Here is a 20,268-nt window from a genome sequence, read left to right on the forward strand (position 1 = left end):
TTATGCATTTGGCAGACGCTTTTATCCAAAGCGACTTACATTGCATTCAAGGTACACATTTTTTTTTTTTTACATTTAGTCAGTTCTATTATAACACATTATTATAAGCTGGGGCTAAGGTAAAGAGATAGTTTTGAATACTAGCTTGTTAATTGTGTACTTAATCAAAAATAGATTTTTGGATATTTTTAACCAAAAAAAGTTACGGACTGCGGCTTTAAATTAAAATCATAATCTCCACCAGTCCAGTGTTTTATGAAAAAGGTGTTCCCACCTCAGATCGAACTGTCAAAGGCATGTGTCTACTTGCAGCGTGCAAATTATTCAATAACAAGGCATTTCAATCTGTTGAAGTTTATTTTAAAAGGTTTTTGTGATATTTGAGCTGTAAAAATCTAGTGATTAGCTAACATTATATTTCTATAATGTTCTTCGACAGTGTTTTAGATGCACTAATGATTCCTAACAGGAGAACACTTCACATTTAGTTTCGCCTGTTTTATTCTGACGTTTGTGCTTAATAAACGTTCGGGTCAGACAAACCTCCCACAGTTCACAGCCAGTGTTTTACTAATGTTTTCTCCTTGCTTTTGAGATGTTCTGATTGTAATCTGTGCCCTAAAGTAAGATCTCCAGCTAATAACAGCATTGTAATTCACTCTCTTTGACATGTTGCAATGAGACGCGCGTCAGGGCAACATGCTGTCGCCGCAGGTGCATTTCTGGAAACGGGCATCTACGAAGCGCGTAAGCAGCCTCCACACAGCATTACAGCTCAGAGACAAGCATCTGCAGATAACCCTGCCGTTATCAGTCGCCTGCGTTCTCATACCTCCCACTCTCCGACCCGTTTGTTAGCGGAGTTTACGCGTCTGCGCTTCGCTCCTCCTCCTCCAGTTTGCCATCTGTACGCGGAATCCGCATCGCGCTCTGTGCGTCTGCAGGTTGAAGAAACGCAACAGGTTATAGAATCTGAGAGTGTTCTCTAGTGGGCGAAATGTTGGAACAAAATAACTGATTATACCAGTTTCAGTCATCACCTATATTTGGATTGGCTCATTTATTTGTGTGTGAAACTCTGCGCGAAAGTTCATCATGGTTTCATTGCTGGATCTAAGCGCTCTTGTTCTGTTGCTGGTGTGGGGATATTGCGTCCTGGCAGACACGGTCTTTACAAACTTTACTCTGGACAACGAGGTCCACTCTAGTTTCATCCACCGGCGCTTGAAGAGCCAGGAGCGCCGGGAGATGCAGCGGGAGATCCTGTCAATCCTCGGCTTGCCGCACCGGCCGCGGCCGCACCTCCACGGGAAGCACAACGCCGCGCCGATGTTCATGCTGGATCTGTACAATGCCATGTCCACCGAGGGAGACGAGGAGGGCTTCTCGTACCCGTACAAGCCCGTTTTCACCACTCAGGGACCGCCAATTGCGACACTTCAGGACAACAACTTTCTGAACGACGCGGACATGGTCATGAGCTTTGTTAATCTAGGTAAGATTGTCTCGCGCGCACTGACAGTTCTGGGATGTCAAACGCCACATTTTATCCCTCTTTAGATTGCCCAAAACTGCTCCCACCTGTGATTATTATACTAAAACCATCAATAGCTACTTGTTTACAGTGTGACTCTCTTATTGAGTCATAACGTGTAATTATAATAATTGAATATACTGATGGAGTTTCATCATTTGAGTAAAAAGAAACACTAAAGAACTTTTGGACACAGCTTGACAAAAGGTGTCCTTTATTGCAAGGCTCTCTGTAGGCTAATACTTGATTCTAATTGGTGAACCATCAGTCAAATTTTTTTTGTTTATAAAACGGATAGGTCAGCATGGTTTTGCAGCTGTGTTATTTTCCACATTATAGTGGAACAGCTATGACACGAAACACCTGTTCACCAATCACAGCATTCTGTTGTGGCAGGGACTATATGGAGGCCCCTTCATGAATTTGCTTACTAAAAAGGTCAGGCCCCAATATTTGTATATGTAGCAATCATTTGATAAAATCTTTAAAGCACTTAAGATCACGATAAGGTTAACTTACTATGAAGGAAATCAAAAATAAAAGTGTTTTAGGAGAAAATTACATCCAGGGGCCCTATTGAGCCCTATCATTGAGAATATTTTGGGGTCAAACTTGATAGTTTTACAAGAAACAATATAAAACATAACATTCATCTCTCTGAAAATGTTCGTTTCGATGTTCCTGACAAAGAACTTGCCACAAAGTCTTCAATAAATCCAACTTACGAGGTACTTTTTGGAAGACAGAGAGTGACTTATGAAACATGCAGAGCTTAAATGTGAAACATAATACATTTCTATTTTATCTGAGGCCCTGTTTACCCCTGGTATTAATATGCGTTTTGGTCAATTGGGTCACAAGTAGACGAGGGAGGCACATTTCCGTTTACACCTGGTATATTCATTCGTCTCTTTGGTTCACTTTCAACCACTTCTGTCCTGATTTCTTCGAGGGGAGGGTCTATGTGCGGGTAAATGTATGGGCTTTTTCAGATCTTTCGATCTTATGCACGCAATTTACATATGGATGTGCCCGTAGATGACATGAAAAACATACGGAGAGCATGAGATTTCATTTCTGCTCTGACAATTGCAAGATCACGGTGAACACTGTGAGTGTGTGTTAGAAATCAGGAATGGCGAGAAAACATTGTGCTTGGTACATTATCTCTTCAAACCAAGCTTGGGTCTCCAGCTGACAAAGTTTAAATCCCGTCTGGCTAGCGTGCTTCCCATAGTGCGCATTAGGCATTAGTGGTCGAAAGTGGACACGCTCGAAACATTTTAGACCCCTCTTACACCGTTATTTAGCGTCGTCTACTTGTGATCTGATTGACCAAAACTCATCTTAATAGGCATTAACAGGGCCTGATTGTCTGTTCAAATAATATTCAAAACTTGTATTAAAACCTTTACTCCGATTGATTCTTTTCTTTTCATATTCTTGGCATTGTCAGAAAAGATCTGCCACAGAAATCAGATAATAACAGGGCTGAGTGAAACATAACAGGCCAAAGAATGGGGATTTTCCCCCCCGAGAGTCTTAGATATTTTATTTGTTCCTGGGCCAAATAGCATGCATAGTTCTCTCCTCCATTGTTTGTTTGATTTTATTAGGCCACTTATCTGCGGAAAGTCTTAACCTTGGCGTGATTTCCAAGCCCCTAATGCTGGTGAACGCAAACCTATATTTGCATTGTGTGTTTTGGGCAGTGATAATAAAGCGCTGTCACATTCCCAAGCGTCTGCTGTCTCAGCGCCAGCTGTGTCCTCCGCTAATATTCAGGTGTTCAGGGTTGGCTGTCTGGGAGCTCAACAGTCTCTTTATCTTCAGTTTTTTTTTCTTTGCAGTAATGATATCAGCTGACAGAGGCACAAGTGTTTTGCTAAGTGCAAAGTACGTCTCATGACTCGTTTGCTCAACTACAACGAGGAAGCCTATGGAAGCTCACGCATATTCTTGCATTGAAAAAAGTGAACATGGTAACCATGGTTTCTGCCAATAACATTCATTGTTGCTACTGTAAAACTATGATACGTGATATATACATAGTGCTCAGAATATTTTGATTTATGTCTTTTTTTTACCACCATCTACGGTTCCACTGTTTTATTATAAAGCAATAACTGTAATAATAACTCTGGTATTTTGGCAACACATCTTGAATGAACCCTCCCAAGTAGCTTTTAGTCATCCACTTTTACCTAGCGTAATCTTTGACGCCGCCTAACTTGGCTTGTCTTATCAGCGAACCTGTTAGTTTCCTCATTTAAAGCGTCATCATCTGCACGCAAGCACAACACTGCCATGCAAAGTGTGATTTATTGTCTGATAAGAGCAATTATGTTGTTAAGGGTGTGATTTGTATCGCTGTTTATTGGTAAAATGGATTGTAATAGTTTCTTAAAGTCACCATGGTATCAAAATTCTTGTTTTTTATGGAATAGCCTACGGCTAGCCTGACAAGTTACTTGTAATGCGTTACCCCCAACACTTAGCCTTACAAGCCAGACCCACATCAAGATGTTGGGTCTGGGAACACACCATTGGCAGGGCTCAATCCGAGGGGCGGGATAAACGGTTGTCTTTCAAATTCCCTCTGCACAATAGGATAGCGCTACAACCAACCAGAGCAACGAAGAAGGTGAAGCGGAGCTAGTTGATAGATTAACCTCAAAGAAAAGCTGAACTCCAAGTCTTCCAGAGTCGCGGCCAAAGCCGATTCGAAAGACCACTGTTCGTCAGCTTCTTTGTTTACGAGTAGCACGCAGAACCGCCGCAACTCTGCCGTCATTATGTTAAGCCCGCCCACCGACTCTATACACGATGTGATTGGCCTGACCGGAGTTTGGTTCAAGCCAACGGAGAGTTGCTAGACGCCCTGGCTGCAAATTACATTTGCTGCCGCTAGGGTGCGTCTAGATTTCTAGGCTAGAATACGGCAGGATTTATTATAAACAATTTATCTGTAATAAAAAAATATTGTGCAATGTTCCCTCGTAATCTTTAATCAAAATCACCTCTTGCAGTGACATCTCTTCTCTGGTGATGCGTTCAGCGGCGTGAGGGCGGGGCAACCTGTCACTCACATGAGATCAACCAATTGCAAACATCAACCATGCATTCAACTCCCCATAGACAAAATCAAGCCCCTCCCTACATTTTTTTCTTGTTTGAGTAGCATTCACTCAAAAATACATCACAATAAGGGAAAGAAAAGACGATTGCAACTTCTGTTTCATGCCGACTTTACACTATAAATCCATGTTGCCCTCCTTAACTTTCTTTATTCGTGGAAAACAAAATATATTTTGCATTTACGGTATTAAAAATCCAACGAATGATTAATCTGAATGACTAACGTGTGCGTGTATGACTACAGGGAGGGAGGTGACAGTGTTTCCTATTCTGAAATGTGTAATTATCCAGAGGACTGCTGTATTGTGCCTATTTTGGACAAGCACTGACACAGATGGATTTGACCACAGAGACGTGCCTCTCTCTCTTTCTGCTCTGCTTTCTCTCTTCCCGAGGAGAGACATCAGCTTTAAATGAAACAACCTGCTGTTCAACCAAATCAAACTGCCACAGCACACCTTTTATATTAAATAAGCTACAGCGTCAACAGAGACTTCCCCCTTGGGCATTTTGCAGAAAGAATGTGCAGATGTATATTTATTTACTTAATTTTCACAATGGTGGTTACTCATAGCTGCTATATTGCATTAGACCCAGGGAACTCTACATAGATGCCATATGATACAAGTGTTTTGCCTCTTTCGCTGAATCTGCGATCCATAAACCTGACAGTCAATCATAACAAAGATGCTTTACATAAGCAAAAGGAACACAAGGAAAACAAAAGAGTTCACAGGAAAACCATATGAGATCCAATACCATCTAAAGATTTTTTAATGTTTACTGGAATGGGATTACGCCCAAATCCGATAAAATTATGAACTTCTCAATCCTCTCTGTGAAGAAAACGTCCCACACTCTGCTGTAGCTTGCCACGTTTTATTCTTCAATTAAAAACCTTCTTCAGGCATTTTCCTAAAAACAAAACGGAGGACATGTTGACGGGATGCATCTTGCTCATGTGCCCTTTTACAGTATCTGATTATCTTTGCTTCATGTTGCATTGCAGTCGCTTCTCTGTGAGAGAAATGCTGCTTTGTGAGTTCAGCGCCTGAACCTCGTGATTTGATCAGACTTATTGAATCTTTTCTGAGCCTTTTTGAGAAAAGACGAGCGATTTACAATTATAAACACATGCTATGTTTCAGAAGCAACAGAAGTGTCAGAATCTGTGTCTTTGCTTCCTTAGTACCAAGCCTGTCAGTGACTAGGCAGCATTTTTCTTTCTTTTTATGAACGCCATCATGTCTAATGATATGGAGCATATTTAATGTTTACAAATCTTTTTTTTTCTCTCTCTTTCTCTCTCTCTGAAGAAATGGATTCATCTCAGCTAACAGGAAACATTCTCAGAACTTTGGCTAATGTTCTGGCAAGTTATGAGCAAACATTCTTAGTCATGTTTACAGAGTGCATTAGTGCCCGTCCACTTTGGTTCCGGAAGTATTTTTTCCATTCATGTCTCTCATAGGGATTTCAAAATAGTCTTTGTTAAAGCATCATGAGCCATGAACCAAGCCAACCAGCTACGAGGTGAATCACAACATTACAAACGTTGATTTAAAGCAAAAAAAGTATTTGAAAATCGGATAAAAATATAAAGGTACAAGACGGTGGACAGGGGTCAGCATTGGCACCCTGACTGGTCTGCGGCTATGCCGCCCCATACACAACAAACTGAGATGCTCTGTGTATTCTGACACCTTTCTATCAGAACCAGCATTAACTTCTTGAGCAATTTGAGCTCCAGTAGCTCGTCTGTTTGATCAGACCACACGGGCCAGCCTTCACTCCCCACGTGCATCAATGAGCCTTGGCCGCCCATGACCCTGTGGCCGGTTCACCACTGTTCCTTCACTGGAGCACTTTTGATAGAGACTGACCACTGCAGACCGGGAACAGCCCACAAGAGCTGCAGTTTTGGAGATGCTCTAATCCAGTCGGCTAGCATCACAATTTGGCCCTTGTCAAACTCGCTCAAATCCTTACGCTTGCCCATTTTTCCTGCTTCTAACACATCAACTTTGAGGACAAAATATTCACTTGCTACCTAATATATCCCACCCACTAACAGGTGCTGCGATGTTTATATGGGAGTGGGATATATCATGGGAATGGGTGGAGCTAAAGAGATATTTTGGCACATTTTTAAAACTAAGTAAAAATAATGTGGGTTGACGGCTTCAAAAGAAGAAAATACTATTTATTAACAACCTTGTAGCTCACAGTAAGGCTGTCTTTAAAGGTTTGTAAATTATCGTTAAAAAAATAGTTTTTCCCTATGGCGAAAATGAATGGAGTTTTTACCTCCGGAACCGTCTGTTGCCCTCTACAGAACATTTGTTGAAGGTTATCTGTTGTTTAATAATGTTCTCAAAATATCACCACAGAAACGTTATTTATACATCATTCACGGAAGTTTTTTTCTGAAGAGTTTTAGTGGGACGTTCATCTAACATTTTATAAATGTTACATTCAAAAGTAACATTCTCATAATGTTTGCAAAAAGATCAACGCAAAAAAAAAAGTTATTTGAACATTACCTGGAATACAGTGAAAACATAAGTGAATGGACATTTTTAAACAGATTTACTCATTTGAACTGCCTTTAATTGTGTTCATAGCTACATACTGTATACCTTTTTCAACTTTTTAGACAAACTTTTTAGATAAAATCTGCGTGTTCAATCGAAAAAAAAGTGTTTCTCATAAATGGCTTAAAGAAAGTGTACTTCTTGTGCCCTCCTCCATCTTGATTATTCACACTCTTTCCTTCTGAATGAAGCTGGGTGGCATTCGCCCCTTCTAAAATATTATGACAACAGTTGTGGATCTGATTTCACAGATACTCCTCTAAAGCACGGTGGGGAGGTCCGCTGAACGACAGGCTCTAAAGAAGCTTTGTTTGACATGGCCAGACCCTCTTTATACCTACAAATGTTTCATAAGTCTGGGGCACAATTTACGACAGACATGTGGGTGTCTCACATGCTCCAAGAGAATTAATCTTTTTTCGTCTGTCAAATGAAGTGTGTTTCAATCCAGCGCAGGTGTGACTCACTAAAACTGTTTGTAGTAGCACTGGAGGCAAAGGCTTTGTACTTGGCATTCAGAGTTTTATAGAGCCAGCTGTTTCTGAGTTACATGTTTGTGACTTGAGTAAGATTTAAGATATAGTTTGGTGGCCTTTTGATGATATTCAATATGTCTACTCTTGTGTAAAATAAGTGTATTTAATTGCATTGCATGTGCACTTCAATGCTTAAAAGTATATTTTTTAGAAACTGTACTTGCAGGAAATATAATATTAATGAAATAAAAGGCCACTTAAGTGCACTTACAAGAGAGTACACTTATGTTACTATATTTCTTAACACACGTAAGTACAGAAGAACTTTGTAATAATGTCAATTTAAAAGTTTTACTTTAAAGTACACTTTAAATCATTATGTTTTAATGATATTTTGCTGTGCTTTGAAGAAGTACACTTATTTTGATGTGTTGACTAACATGCTAAAGCACATGTAAAGTACTTGATTATAATTTCAACTTTAGTGCGTTATTTGATATTACATTTAAAGTCAATATATTTGAAATGTACTAAATTGCAACCATATATTTTAGTGTACCATAAATGCTTGTCAGTATATTCAGCAGTACCATACAAAGACAATAAGAGTAATTATGAAATAACAAATAAAGATGCACTTAAGTGGGTCAGAAAAACACTTCTAAGTTCAACTAATTGCATTTAATATAAATTTACACTATAATGTCACTATAATTTTTCTCCATACATTGAATGTCAATGGGGTCCAGTGTTTTTTTGGACAAAAACAGAACCATTCTTCAAGATATCTTCTCTGTTCTCTGCAGAAGAAAGAAAGTCACACAAATTTGGAACAACATGAATAAATGATGGCAGGATTAAAATTTTGGGGTATAAAGTTTTATTGAGAGTTTTTTAATGTTCATCATAATATTGAGTATATCCCCCAGCTCTAGTTGTGTAAGTCAGACATGTTGTGTCATTTGAGTGGCCCTTAAAGGGCCTGCGTTTTGTTAGGTTTAGCGATAACAGAGATGTTACTATTTGCCCTTGTGTAGAGTAAGTGGGTGGGTCTCAGATTTGTTTGGACCCCGAGGCACGGGACATTTTGTCTCTGAGTCACCTTTGTAAAAATCCCAGCTGTGTAAATGGCTTACGGCATGTATGTAAAATGTAAATGCAACACGCAACACGAGTCAACACTGCGGAGAGCGTGTGAACACTACAGGAATCCAGAACACGTTTTTTAGTGTGTGAAATACAGGCACTCGTCTATACTACCGAAATAAAATCACACGATAGCTCAACTCCCAATTGATGACAAGCAGAATGTTCAGGCTGCTCTTTTCCAAATACTTATAGGTGAAAATCAAGTATCTCAAAGGACAAAACTTTTTTTTTTTTTTTTAAATGGTCTTAACATCCTGGTTGATGCATTCTTTATCAATAATGATCTACTGGTAACAATAGTAAATATTAGAAGCTATAGTGTCTTATAGGAAGTTCACCCAAAAATTAAACTTCTGTCATCATTTACTCACTATCAAATTGCTTCAAACCGGTATGAATTTCTTTGTTCTGCTCAACACAAAAGAAGATATTTTGAAGAATGTGGGTAACCAGTTGATGGGCCCCATTGACCACCTCAGTGGGGAAAAAATACTATGGAAGTCAATGGGGTCCATCAACTGGTTACCCACATTCTTCAAAATATCTTCTTTTGTGTTGAGCAGAACAAAGAAATTCATACCGGTTTGAAGCAATTTGAGAGTGAGTAAATGATGACAGAAGTTTCATTTTTGGGTGAAATTCCTTGAAGTACATCTTTATATTTGTGCGGCCGAGTCTGTAACCATTTTCAAAAAACACCTAAAGACACATCTCTTCCAGCAGCACCTGACCAATCAAGAATAGCACTTATCATTCTATTCATTTTCTGTCTGTCTAATTTATTTAAAAACAAAAAAACAAAAAAAAAAAACTGTCCTGTGTGTTCTGAGCTAGATTAACTGAGACTTGCTACAGCACTTGCATACTGTTGCCCTTGACTGTTCTAGTTGCTTCTTTTGCTCTCATTTGTAAGTCGCTTTGGATAAAAGCGTCTGCTAAATGACTAAATGTAAATGTAAATGTATATACACATTTACTTGTATTGTCTGTTGGAATATGATTAAAGTGTATTGGCAAAATGTACTGACAAGCATTTATGGTAAATGTCATTTTTATTGAAACTCGTACGTCATGTATTTTAAATATACTTTAAAGGTCCCGTTTTTCGTGTTTTTTTAAGCTTTGATTGTGTTTACAGTGTGCAATATAACATGTGTTCATGTTTCGCGTGTAAAAAAACACAGTATTTTTCACACAATTTACTTATCTGTATACTGCTGTTTTCACTGTCCTCAAAACGGCTTGAAAGATTTCCCTGTTCTATGAAGTCCCTCCTTCAGAAACACGTAACGAGTTCTGATTGTGCCAGCGGTTCCCGTGTTGTGATTGGACAGCAGCTTAGGGCACGCAGAGCGCACGTTACCGGAAAGGTCACGCCTCTCACCATAACGGGGATGCACGCGCTCAATGATCTCTAAGTACAGCGTCCCTGGGAAAGCCAAACAAAGGTGACTTGACTCCGGGCTGAAAATAACAGCGTCTCGACGACATGGCAACAAACAAACTATACGAACGCAACCGAACGCAACACTTCCTCTTCTCCACGCGGGAGCAACAAGACCACGCCCCCTTTTTCGCGCGTTCTTGTGGGCGGAGGTTAGTCGACATACTGCTCTACTGACGTAATTAAAGCAGGAAATACCAGGATGTAGTCCTAACCAGCCGTTCCCTGTAGGCTTTGAAAGGGAACTTCTGTTAAATAAAATATCTCGCTTGGCATTGAACTTTGAGCTTTATAATTTTACAGGTATTATAAATGCTCTAACAGCAACATTACACACTAACTAAAGTTTGAAAAATGGGATCACGAAGAACAGGACCTTTAAACACACATTTGTAATGATAAAGTTGCAATTTATTACATTAAAAATATATATTAAAAATATTGGACCCACTTTATATTAGGTGGCTTAACTACTTTGTACTTACATTTTAATTAATAATTGATACAATGCACTTATTTTGTACATACATGTTTTTACATTGTACTTACATAAAAAAAAATACCTGCATGTAATTACATCTGTAATTCATTTCTGTTGTTACATTTATAATGACACTGTTGACACTTCCATTACACCTCACCCTACCCTTAAACTGACCCATATCACCACACCTGTCCCTAACTTTACCCATATCCCACCTCAATATCAGTGTTTTACAATACAATATGAACACAATAAGTACATTGAACTTATATTTTGATATAAGTACATATTAGTTAAGGCAACTTAATAGGGCCAACATATTAAATGTAATATATTTGCTTAAAATAACGTTAATCAACACATCAAAATAAGTGTACTTCTTTAAAGCATGACAAAAGATTAGCCTATTAAATCACAATGATTTAAAATGTACTTAAACATTTTTTTATTTTTGAAATTATACATTTTTTAAGTGTGTTAAGAAACAGTCACTCTTTAAGTACACTTAATGAGTCTTTTATTTAATTATTTTTACAGAATATTACATATTCACGAGCAGGGCAGATATCAACGTTGTCTTTAATTCAGTCTGTCAGAGTCAGACCACTTTGTTGTTCATTTCTCTAAAGTCAGAGTTACATTTTTAGATGAGGCGTCCTTATCCTGGCGCGTCAGGACACATACAGGCATGTCCAAAGGCAGAACTATAATTCTGGCCACTACAATATTCTCTGAGGATTCATTGTCTCTTTTCATCTAATGTGGAAGGCATGAGAATGAGGCATTTGAGGCAAAGATGTGCTGCAAATGATTGAGAGAGCTAAAGGGGCTTCTGATTTGGACAGAGTGGAAGAGAGAACTGTTGTGCAGTCATTTCTCTTTATGTTTTGTAGCTTCCTATGTTGTGACAGATTCTGGTCTTCATCTGTGTGGCTGCAAACAAGCGCTGGCGACACTTTTGTGATATTTTTTTACAGGGTCTCTGGAACACCCTGCAATTTTTAAGTACAATATAGAATGTGAAGACGTTCTATTTCAAAACCTAGTGAGCTACCTTACATTCTACTAAGGCAGCCCTTACGAAAATTAACCAGGGTTTTGTTATATTAAAAGTGTAACCATGTTTTTTTTTTGGCAGATTGACCACCATTTCTATAAATCAAGCATTCTGCATTAGTTCAGCCAGGCCACGTAGTCAAGCTCCACTATCAGCTGATTGGAAAAATTCCAACCCCGCCCATATCAGCTGATCCGATTCCTATGCACTCAATTGGCGACTCTCAAACAGGACGCCTTACTTAAGCGCAGCTTCAGTTCAATCTGCCTTTGCAACCCACCTCCTCCCCAGCTCCTCCTTAAACTGTGTTTAACTTAATCAATGTCATTTTGTTGTCATTGATGCATGCTCTGTTCTCAATGGGGGATTTACGCTGCTCTCCCAGTTTAAAAATGGGAGGTTGTCCCCGGAAGCTGCTGCTGTTCCCTGTCTTGGCTTTTCATGAATCTCATAAAAAGGATGGGGAATTTAGAACAGAGCCATATCGCCAAATATGCCAATAAAAAAGTTGACTAAAGATTTGTCTATGGTGTTTTTGACTTAAGTGGAACTGACTGAACCATAGTTTTACTACTAATACCATGGTTAAACTATAGTATGAACACTAGAACATGTTTTTCAGTGTGTCAGATGCTGAGATTTCTTATTAAAATAGTGTGCTAGATTACTCAACTACAATCACATTAACCCTTAAACGCATACCTCAGGGCCCGTATTCATAAAGATTCTAAGAGTCCTCTCAGAAAACTCCTAATTTAGCTTACAAACTTTTACGTAGGAGTCTTAGCTTAAGAGCTATTCGGGACCGATCTGAGAGCAACTCTGAGCAAGGAAAATACAAAAACTTTTATCTTAGAGAAGAGGCGGGGCTGACCCCGTTGGTACGTATGACACAGTCTTTTGAAGACTGTGATTGGTTGGTTGTCCAAAAAGGGGAAAAAAGGAGCGCTTTTAAGTATAGGGTCTATTCTAAGCCTTCACTTTAAAATTACAAGCGCAAATTGTCCTATTTTACCGTTCTCTCTCACTCACACACACATTATATATATGTATATAAATCCTTTTATTATTTACCATGCTGTTAATTTTCTATAAGGTATTTGATTGGCTTAGAATCATATACATTGTTCCACTCTTTCCAATTACACTGATTGCTGGCATGTCTATTTAATTGGTGGTTTGAAAGTTGGGTTTAATGCAACAAACATGATCCCTGCACAATCTAATCTATAGCGTCTTATTAAGTCACTGTCATCCATTGTCTGCAACACATTTCTTCTCCCTCTTCGTCTTTCTGCCATTTTCTCCGCTGCTAAAGAAACTCTTAAGCCTCTTAAAAGTCCTCGTCCGTGCTCCTAACAAATTTGACCTTAAGACCTCTTTTAAGGGTTAAGATGCTTTCCGAATTACTTTTTTCTTTACTAGGATTGTTTAGTTAATTTTAAGAGTAAACGCCCACATTTCTAAGAATTTTCTTAGAATTTTGTCACTAGGAGCTACTCTTTGCATTAAGATTCTTTATGAATACGGGCCCAGGTCTTTAGTGACCATTCACTACTCTCCTCCTTGTTCATTTTTTAAAGTTAGACATCAACCGTCTTAGAATTCTTAAATAAATTCATTATAAACAATATAACAAGAAAAAAAATTATACAATTTAAAAGAATGCCTGTTTTTTGTAAAAATTGTCTAGGGTCGCCAATGACCCGAGGTGTGTAACAGTGTAAGTATATTTTTTTCTGCACAACAATAATTGAATCTTTGATGACTGAATAAGTGCAGTTCACCTTTATTCCTCAAGGTGGCAATGTCTGACACGCAATGATGAAGTGACGTTTCACTCATAGTTACTGCAGGCAGAAAACAAAAGAATAGAAGAATCATCAGCAAAACTTGAAATGTCTCAGAGATTTACTGCAGAGCAAGAACTGAACGCAGTCAAATATTACTGTCACTGTCACTGATGGTGGATCTGCTGAGGAAGCTGTCAGAGATCTAAATATTGATGTTGAAAATGATAGTTTTGAGAATATGTTTGAGATGGCGAATATGAGGCAGATGCTGAAGGAACTGAAATGAGCTCTGATGAGGACAGTGATGATTAGGGTTGGGAACCGAGAACCGGTTCTTATGCAGAACCGAAACTGATTTTTGAAAAATACCAGAACCGCGCGAAATTCCTAAGTTTCGGTTCCGAAAACGGTTCTGGTGCAATGTGTGTGCGAAGCGCTGGAAGCGTATCCTTTCATAGCGAGTGACAGCCAGTGTTGCCAACTCCGTGATTTTCCCGTTTTCCACTGTTGCCGCGGGCTGTGTTTCATGTCCGCGGGTTGAAACGATTGTGCAATTGTGCGGGTTTTGTTGTGAAAACCTGGCAACCCTGGCTCACCTCATCATGAATATTAATTACGTTGCCTGCCGCTTCCAGGAGTGCAGCAGTTCAGCACTGAAAGACCTCGCGCTACACATTTACGGTTTTGCGTCAGATATTTTCTCGTTGACCACCAGCATGGCGAAGAGAAAGTCACAAGTATGGATTCATTTCCAAAGAATGAATGATAATGAAGCAAAATGTAACACGTGAAAAGTTAATAACATGCAAAGGAGGCTGCACTAGCAATTTGACAAAACATTTGCTACAGCACAGAATGCCACAGGGCTTATACCAGATTTATAGTGAAAGGCCTATATATATATATATATATATATATATATATATATATATATATATATATATATATATATATATATATATATATATATATATATATATATATATATATATATATATATATATATATATATATATATATATTTGTCAACCGTTGAGTCACCATGGTTTAGGTAAGCGTTTAGGCACAATTAGGCTACCTTTGTAATGCTGAATTGCAATTTATTATTTACAAGTTCACTGAATAACTGAATTACTATTAAATTAATATATAACTAATTAATAAATATAACTAATAAATATAATTTATAACTTGGTTTTATTCAGAGACAGAGAGATAAAATGTAATAAGACAATTTCAGAGGTGTTCATTTGAAAAAAAATGTTTTGCAAGAATGGCTTAATTAATACTGTAATATATGTACAGTACAGGACTTTTTTGACATTGCCAACCTGTAAATACATTTTAGAGCAAGTAATAAACACAAAATGGATTGTTTGAGTTGCGTATTGTGCCTTTTTCCTTTACCACTATTTGTTTAATAATTTTAATGGAACCGGAATCGGAACCGGAATCGTTAGGCGGAACCGGAACCGGAACCGGAACCGGAAAATTTCTCACGATTCCCAACCCTAGTGATGATGGTATAAAACATCTGCTCAAACTGAACCCTTACAAGCTCCAAAAGGTAACTTCTGTAAAAGGTCTCTTCTGTAATTGTTTATCTAATATCAGGAGAGTTTTATATAAGGCAATCACAATGATGTTGCCTATACCTTTTGAAACATTCTTCAATTCAGGTGTTTTGCAACAGACCAAGAATATTGCTTTGACTGACAGTGTCTCAAAAGCCTGGTGCATTTCAACAGTTTAGTCAAAAGCAAGACTTCCAGCAGGAGTTAGTCCTGATGATCTAATGGAGATCTCATCCATTATGAATTAGACTGCTTCTTTCTGTGAGACTTCCAGCGGTCTGAGAGTAAGATGGAGAGGGGTGAAATTAGTTTGACCTGACCTGACCCCCACCGTTAGTTCAACCGCACCCCAACACTTTCCACACATCGGCCGACCCCGTGCTGAGAGTCCCGTCGTGTGAGGAAATGGCCTGTCTGCTACCTGCCACGAGAAAGAGACGTCATTACCCCATCAATTTTTTATGGGTCTGTTTTCTGTCTCTCAGCCTACTCTAATGCGCTATTTAGAGCGTTAGTCATAGGTTGCTCTCATGCAGTCCTCTGGCTAGCTGCAAGTGGAATCTCAGATGGAGAGATAGAAGACTTAATACCACACTTGTGCGGGGGGTTGTTAGCTTTTAAGACTCTAATAGATTCCTCTTCTTTTAATAGGGCACATTTACATCACAGTTTCTGGAAGATTCGTAAAATAAAACACAGCTCCCGGCATCATGAGCCACACTTCGAAACATGGCGAATAAAGTGTGTTTTAACATTAATACTTAGCCAGTGGTGTAAATTAACGAATTACAAATACTCTCGTTACTGTAATTGAGTAGTTTTTCTCAGGAATTGTACTTTATTAAGTAGTTTAAAAACAGTGTACTTGAGTACATTTTAAGTGCTGTATCGGAACTTTTACTGCCCATATTTCCCCACAACCTGCCGTTTCTACATTATGTTTATTTTTTTCCTGTCGGCGTGATTGGCTAAGACGAATAATCAGTCCTGTGACTCCGTACGGCACGCGTGTGACCTATTGTAGTGCATATTTTAATGTATAATGTTTAATGTTTAATGCATATTTTTATGTTTTCTCACATGGCGATTTAAACATTTTGTCCATGTATATAGCAAATAACTTTCATAAAACATCAGATTTATATTTAAATCAGGTTTGTTTTTTAATTGCAAGCAAAAATAATCAGTGGTGAAAATTGTGAGTTACTTGATTCTGATTTCTGAAGTGTATTATTTTTACAGAGAAAACATCCATTGAAATTAAAGCAGTACATGCGTCTTGAAAAGAAAGAACAAGAAAATTGTTAATGTACTATGCTTTGCAACCTTTTTTAATTAACCGCAAGAAAACCTCTACAGAATGGTTGTCATAAATGTTACCAGATTATTGGTTACTTTCTCAAATATTACATGGCTAGCAGTCAAAAATAAAACTTGGAGAAATATTGAAATACTGTTGGTGATCTCATGTTTTTTTGTTCTTACTGAGAATCATCCATAAAAGAGTAAGCTACGTTTTTAATTAGCAGGGTATAAGGTGGAATAACATTCATAATACTCACTACTCACTACTCTTGAGTACTTTTAAACCGGCTACTTTTTACTCCTACTTTGAGTAGTATTTAGGACAGGTACTTTTACTCTACTAGCACTACATTTTTTGACAAGTAACAGTACTTTTACTTGAGTATGCTTTTTCAGTACTCTCTCCACCACTGTACTAATCAGATGTTTAGAGGAAACAGACAAAGGTGATTAAGAAATGCATAAAAATGAAAATTGTCATCTACTCTGCTGATTCACTGACTGAAAAACAAAAAATGGACAGGTTACTATTTAAAAAAAAAAAAAACATTTTAAGAAAACGACGCTTTACATGTCAGATTACCATTAAAGAGTAATAACATATTTTCCTTACACCTTGAATACATTTGAGTTTTAAGATCTTAATAATAATAATTCATATTTTTAAAAAGTTTAAAGCCACAATATGTAATTTTTCGCCGCTAGAGGTCGCTTATTCAAAACAAAGGCGTAGCTTGATGACGCCTTGATTTCGCGGAGCTTTTATTCTGCCACAATCGCCGCTTCCGCTTCTTCCGCTCATGTGTATGTGGGGTAACGCAGCGCTGTTTTATCATATTAGATACATCTGAGTGTGTTGAAAGTTATGTTATAATGCTACTCTGAGCTAGATGGATATTAGGCATGGTAAAACATGGTACTCACGGTAAATCATGAAAACCAGATTTAAACAATAAGACTAACTGTGTTGAGCTGTATAACAATGATTAGTTTTCTGTAGATGAATGTCTCCAAACAGTTGCTCACCTGTCTAATAAAACACATCATATATTAAAGCCTCTTTGGTGTTTCCATGGTTTCTACAAAATAAAACCGAGGGTAACGCGGGTGTCATTGATAGGCGACACACAGACACGGTCCGTGTCCTAGTTAAAATCGCTTATTTCTCTGGATTTAAACATTCTTGGAAACATTTGGGATAATGTAAGTACACAAGTCAACAAAATATATAACATTGTTCTAGTGCTTTTTGGATATTTTAATCCAAAAATCTTACATATTGTGTCTTTAAGTTTTTGGAGAGTTGCACCACATGGCATTTTACAACCTATGATATGATTTCCTTCTTTAGGTTTTTTTTCTCATGGTTCTGCATTACTTTTAAAATATTAAGAATCAGCAAAGCAGGCTTGCTAAAATATTAATCATAACAATATAAATAAGATGTGCCTATTTACCCTAAGTGCAAATAACCCGTCTTGTTGGCAGAGGCTCTTTACACTAACTCCACCCACGATGTCTGGTTGGGCCAGACAAAATTATGGAAGATGCTAGATAGTCAACAGTAGTAATAGCGTAGGGGTAAGGTGCATTGCAGAAAGTTTTGATGCAAATCGTTATGATGGTGGTTGAGGAGATTTCCCCCTTCCATGTAAAGCGCTTTGAGTACCCAGAAAAGCGCTATATAAATGTAACAAATTATTATTATTATAAATCGGCCCAAGTTTGAATCCGCCTTTTGCAATACTCACTCTACTCCCTTTTTCCATTACATATCAAATCAGAAAGGCATTTATTTTTAATACAAATTAAGAATATATTCGAAAAGTGGAAATAAAGCGTCTTATGTGTGTTTAATAATAAAGTGTTTACGGGTAAGTATAAGTATCATTTACACTCTGTTATTATTGCATCCTGTTTATGTACAACAACACTGATGTGCAACTAGTTTCTGCCACTATTTATAAGAATACATATCATAACTATTACGCTTATCGCAAAGAAAACACTGCTATTTTCACTTAGTGTAACTAGAATCTAGATGCTATTCATACTTAGTGCAAATAGCCGCTGCCTATAAAATATGTCAACCTACTTAATAAGGTTTTGTTACAGTTGTATCACTCTGACATTTTTATCTTTATTCCTCAGAAGTCACACCAGCATCATAAAAGATCATTGTATGAATTAGTTGCATGTATTTTTAGCAGCTTGGACTCTCTGCTATATGGCAATCTTCCTTTTTTTGAGTGAACTGTCCCTTTAACCTTTTGTTGTGAATCTTCTGGTTAATAGACGTCTGTGTATTTGTGTGTGTGTGTGTGTGTGTGTGTGTGTCAGTGAGCCTCTCGTTAACGCACAAACTCTCTGGAGTCTCACTACAACAATAGTTAATACTCATGGAAGTTGCTTTCTGCCTCACACACACATACACACAGATCTCTGAGGACACTCTGGCTCATGGCTGGCTCACGTTTGTAATCTTTTATAGTGACTAGGTAATCAGAAGCTTTCTTGGGGAAGCATGACGTAATATAGGTCAATTTGTTATGATTATCAATCTGTCATTAAAAGGCGTCTGACTCGATGCACATTCACAAGTGGACACATCATACTATTGTTTTGCCGTGTTTTACATGGCACACTTGCGTCTTGGAAGAATAAACTTCTATTTATCATTTTCCCTGCGCGCCATTAACAAAAAGTCATGGAAAATTCAGTACAAAGTTCTTGGTTCTTAAGTGAACATGAGCTGATGTGGCGTGGAGTGTAATATGTCACAAGTTTGAATCTCACTTTAATGATAGTTGTTTTTAAATAAACAAATGCCATCATCTGTTTTTGCATGTTGTAGTAGTTTGCAGCTGTCATCATTTACTCATCCTCATGTTGTTTTAAACCCCTTTGACTTTCTTGCGTGGGCCACAAAAGGAGATGTGTTACAGAAAAGCTGCTCTTTACCACACAGTAAAGCTTCAAAAGTTTGGAGAGGAGAGGAGAAGGCTGAACTGATTTACTTAAAACCTTCCCCTCCATTGAATGATTTGCTTGGACTTCTTTTGCGATATGTTTATGTTGTCCTTTTTGGAGCTTCTCCTAAAGGTTTATTTTTGTGTCCCACAAATAAAAGAAAGTCATGCAGGTTTGGAACATCATGAGGGTGTGTAAAGTTTAATTTTCAGTTGAACTATCCCTTTAAAGGTTTGGGCTTGGAACCAAACCCTTAGGAAAAAGGAAGTGTGCTTAATTGTTTTGAATGAAAAAAAACTGTACTTGCAGATAATATAATATTAATGAAAACAAAAGGCCACCAAGTGCACTTAAATAGAGAGTACACTTTCATGACTGTTTCTTAACACACCAGGTACACTTTTAAAAAGTACACTTTGTAATAATGTCAAATTAAAAGTTTAAAGTGACCCTATTATTCTATTTCAAAGGTTCCTAATTTAAAAACATTGAATATCACCTCATTTCTCACAGTGTCTGAAATGGTTCAATAAAGGATTTGGTCTCTCTAAACCCCTCCTTTCTGAGAGCTTCCTCTCCTCTGATTGGTCAGATGGTCCCGTCTGTTGTAATTTATCTACTCTGCTCTGATTGGTCAGACGTCCCAGTCTGTTTCATTTAGCGCGCATTGGAAATGAAACGGAATTCAGGCTCCACATCTTTCTCAGTACTTGATACCAAACATTTACAATGCCTTTGGTTTTACCGTAT

General features: G+C 37.9%; 1 protein-coding gene across 1 annotated transcript in view; it reads left to right on the forward strand.

The window, feature by feature from the left end:
* Window positions 1–660: 660 nt before the first annotated feature.
* The window catches only part of bmp7b (bone morphogenetic protein 7b), a 63,435-nt gene continuing 43,827 nt past the window's right edge, over window positions 661–20,268 (forward strand). The window contains exon 1 of the mRNA XM_079802940.1: window positions 661–1,495. Coding sequence (XP_079659066.1) covers window positions 1,096–1,495 — 400 coding nt within the window. The 5' untranslated portion in view covers window positions 661–1,095. The remainder of the gene's footprint in view (window positions 1,496–20,268) is intronic.

This window comes from Gobio gobio (genome assembly GCF_949357685.1).
Source record: "Gobio gobio genome assembly, chromosome: 21".
Lineage (NCBI taxonomy): Eukaryota > Metazoa > Chordata > Actinopteri > Cypriniformes > Gobionidae > Gobio > Gobio gobio.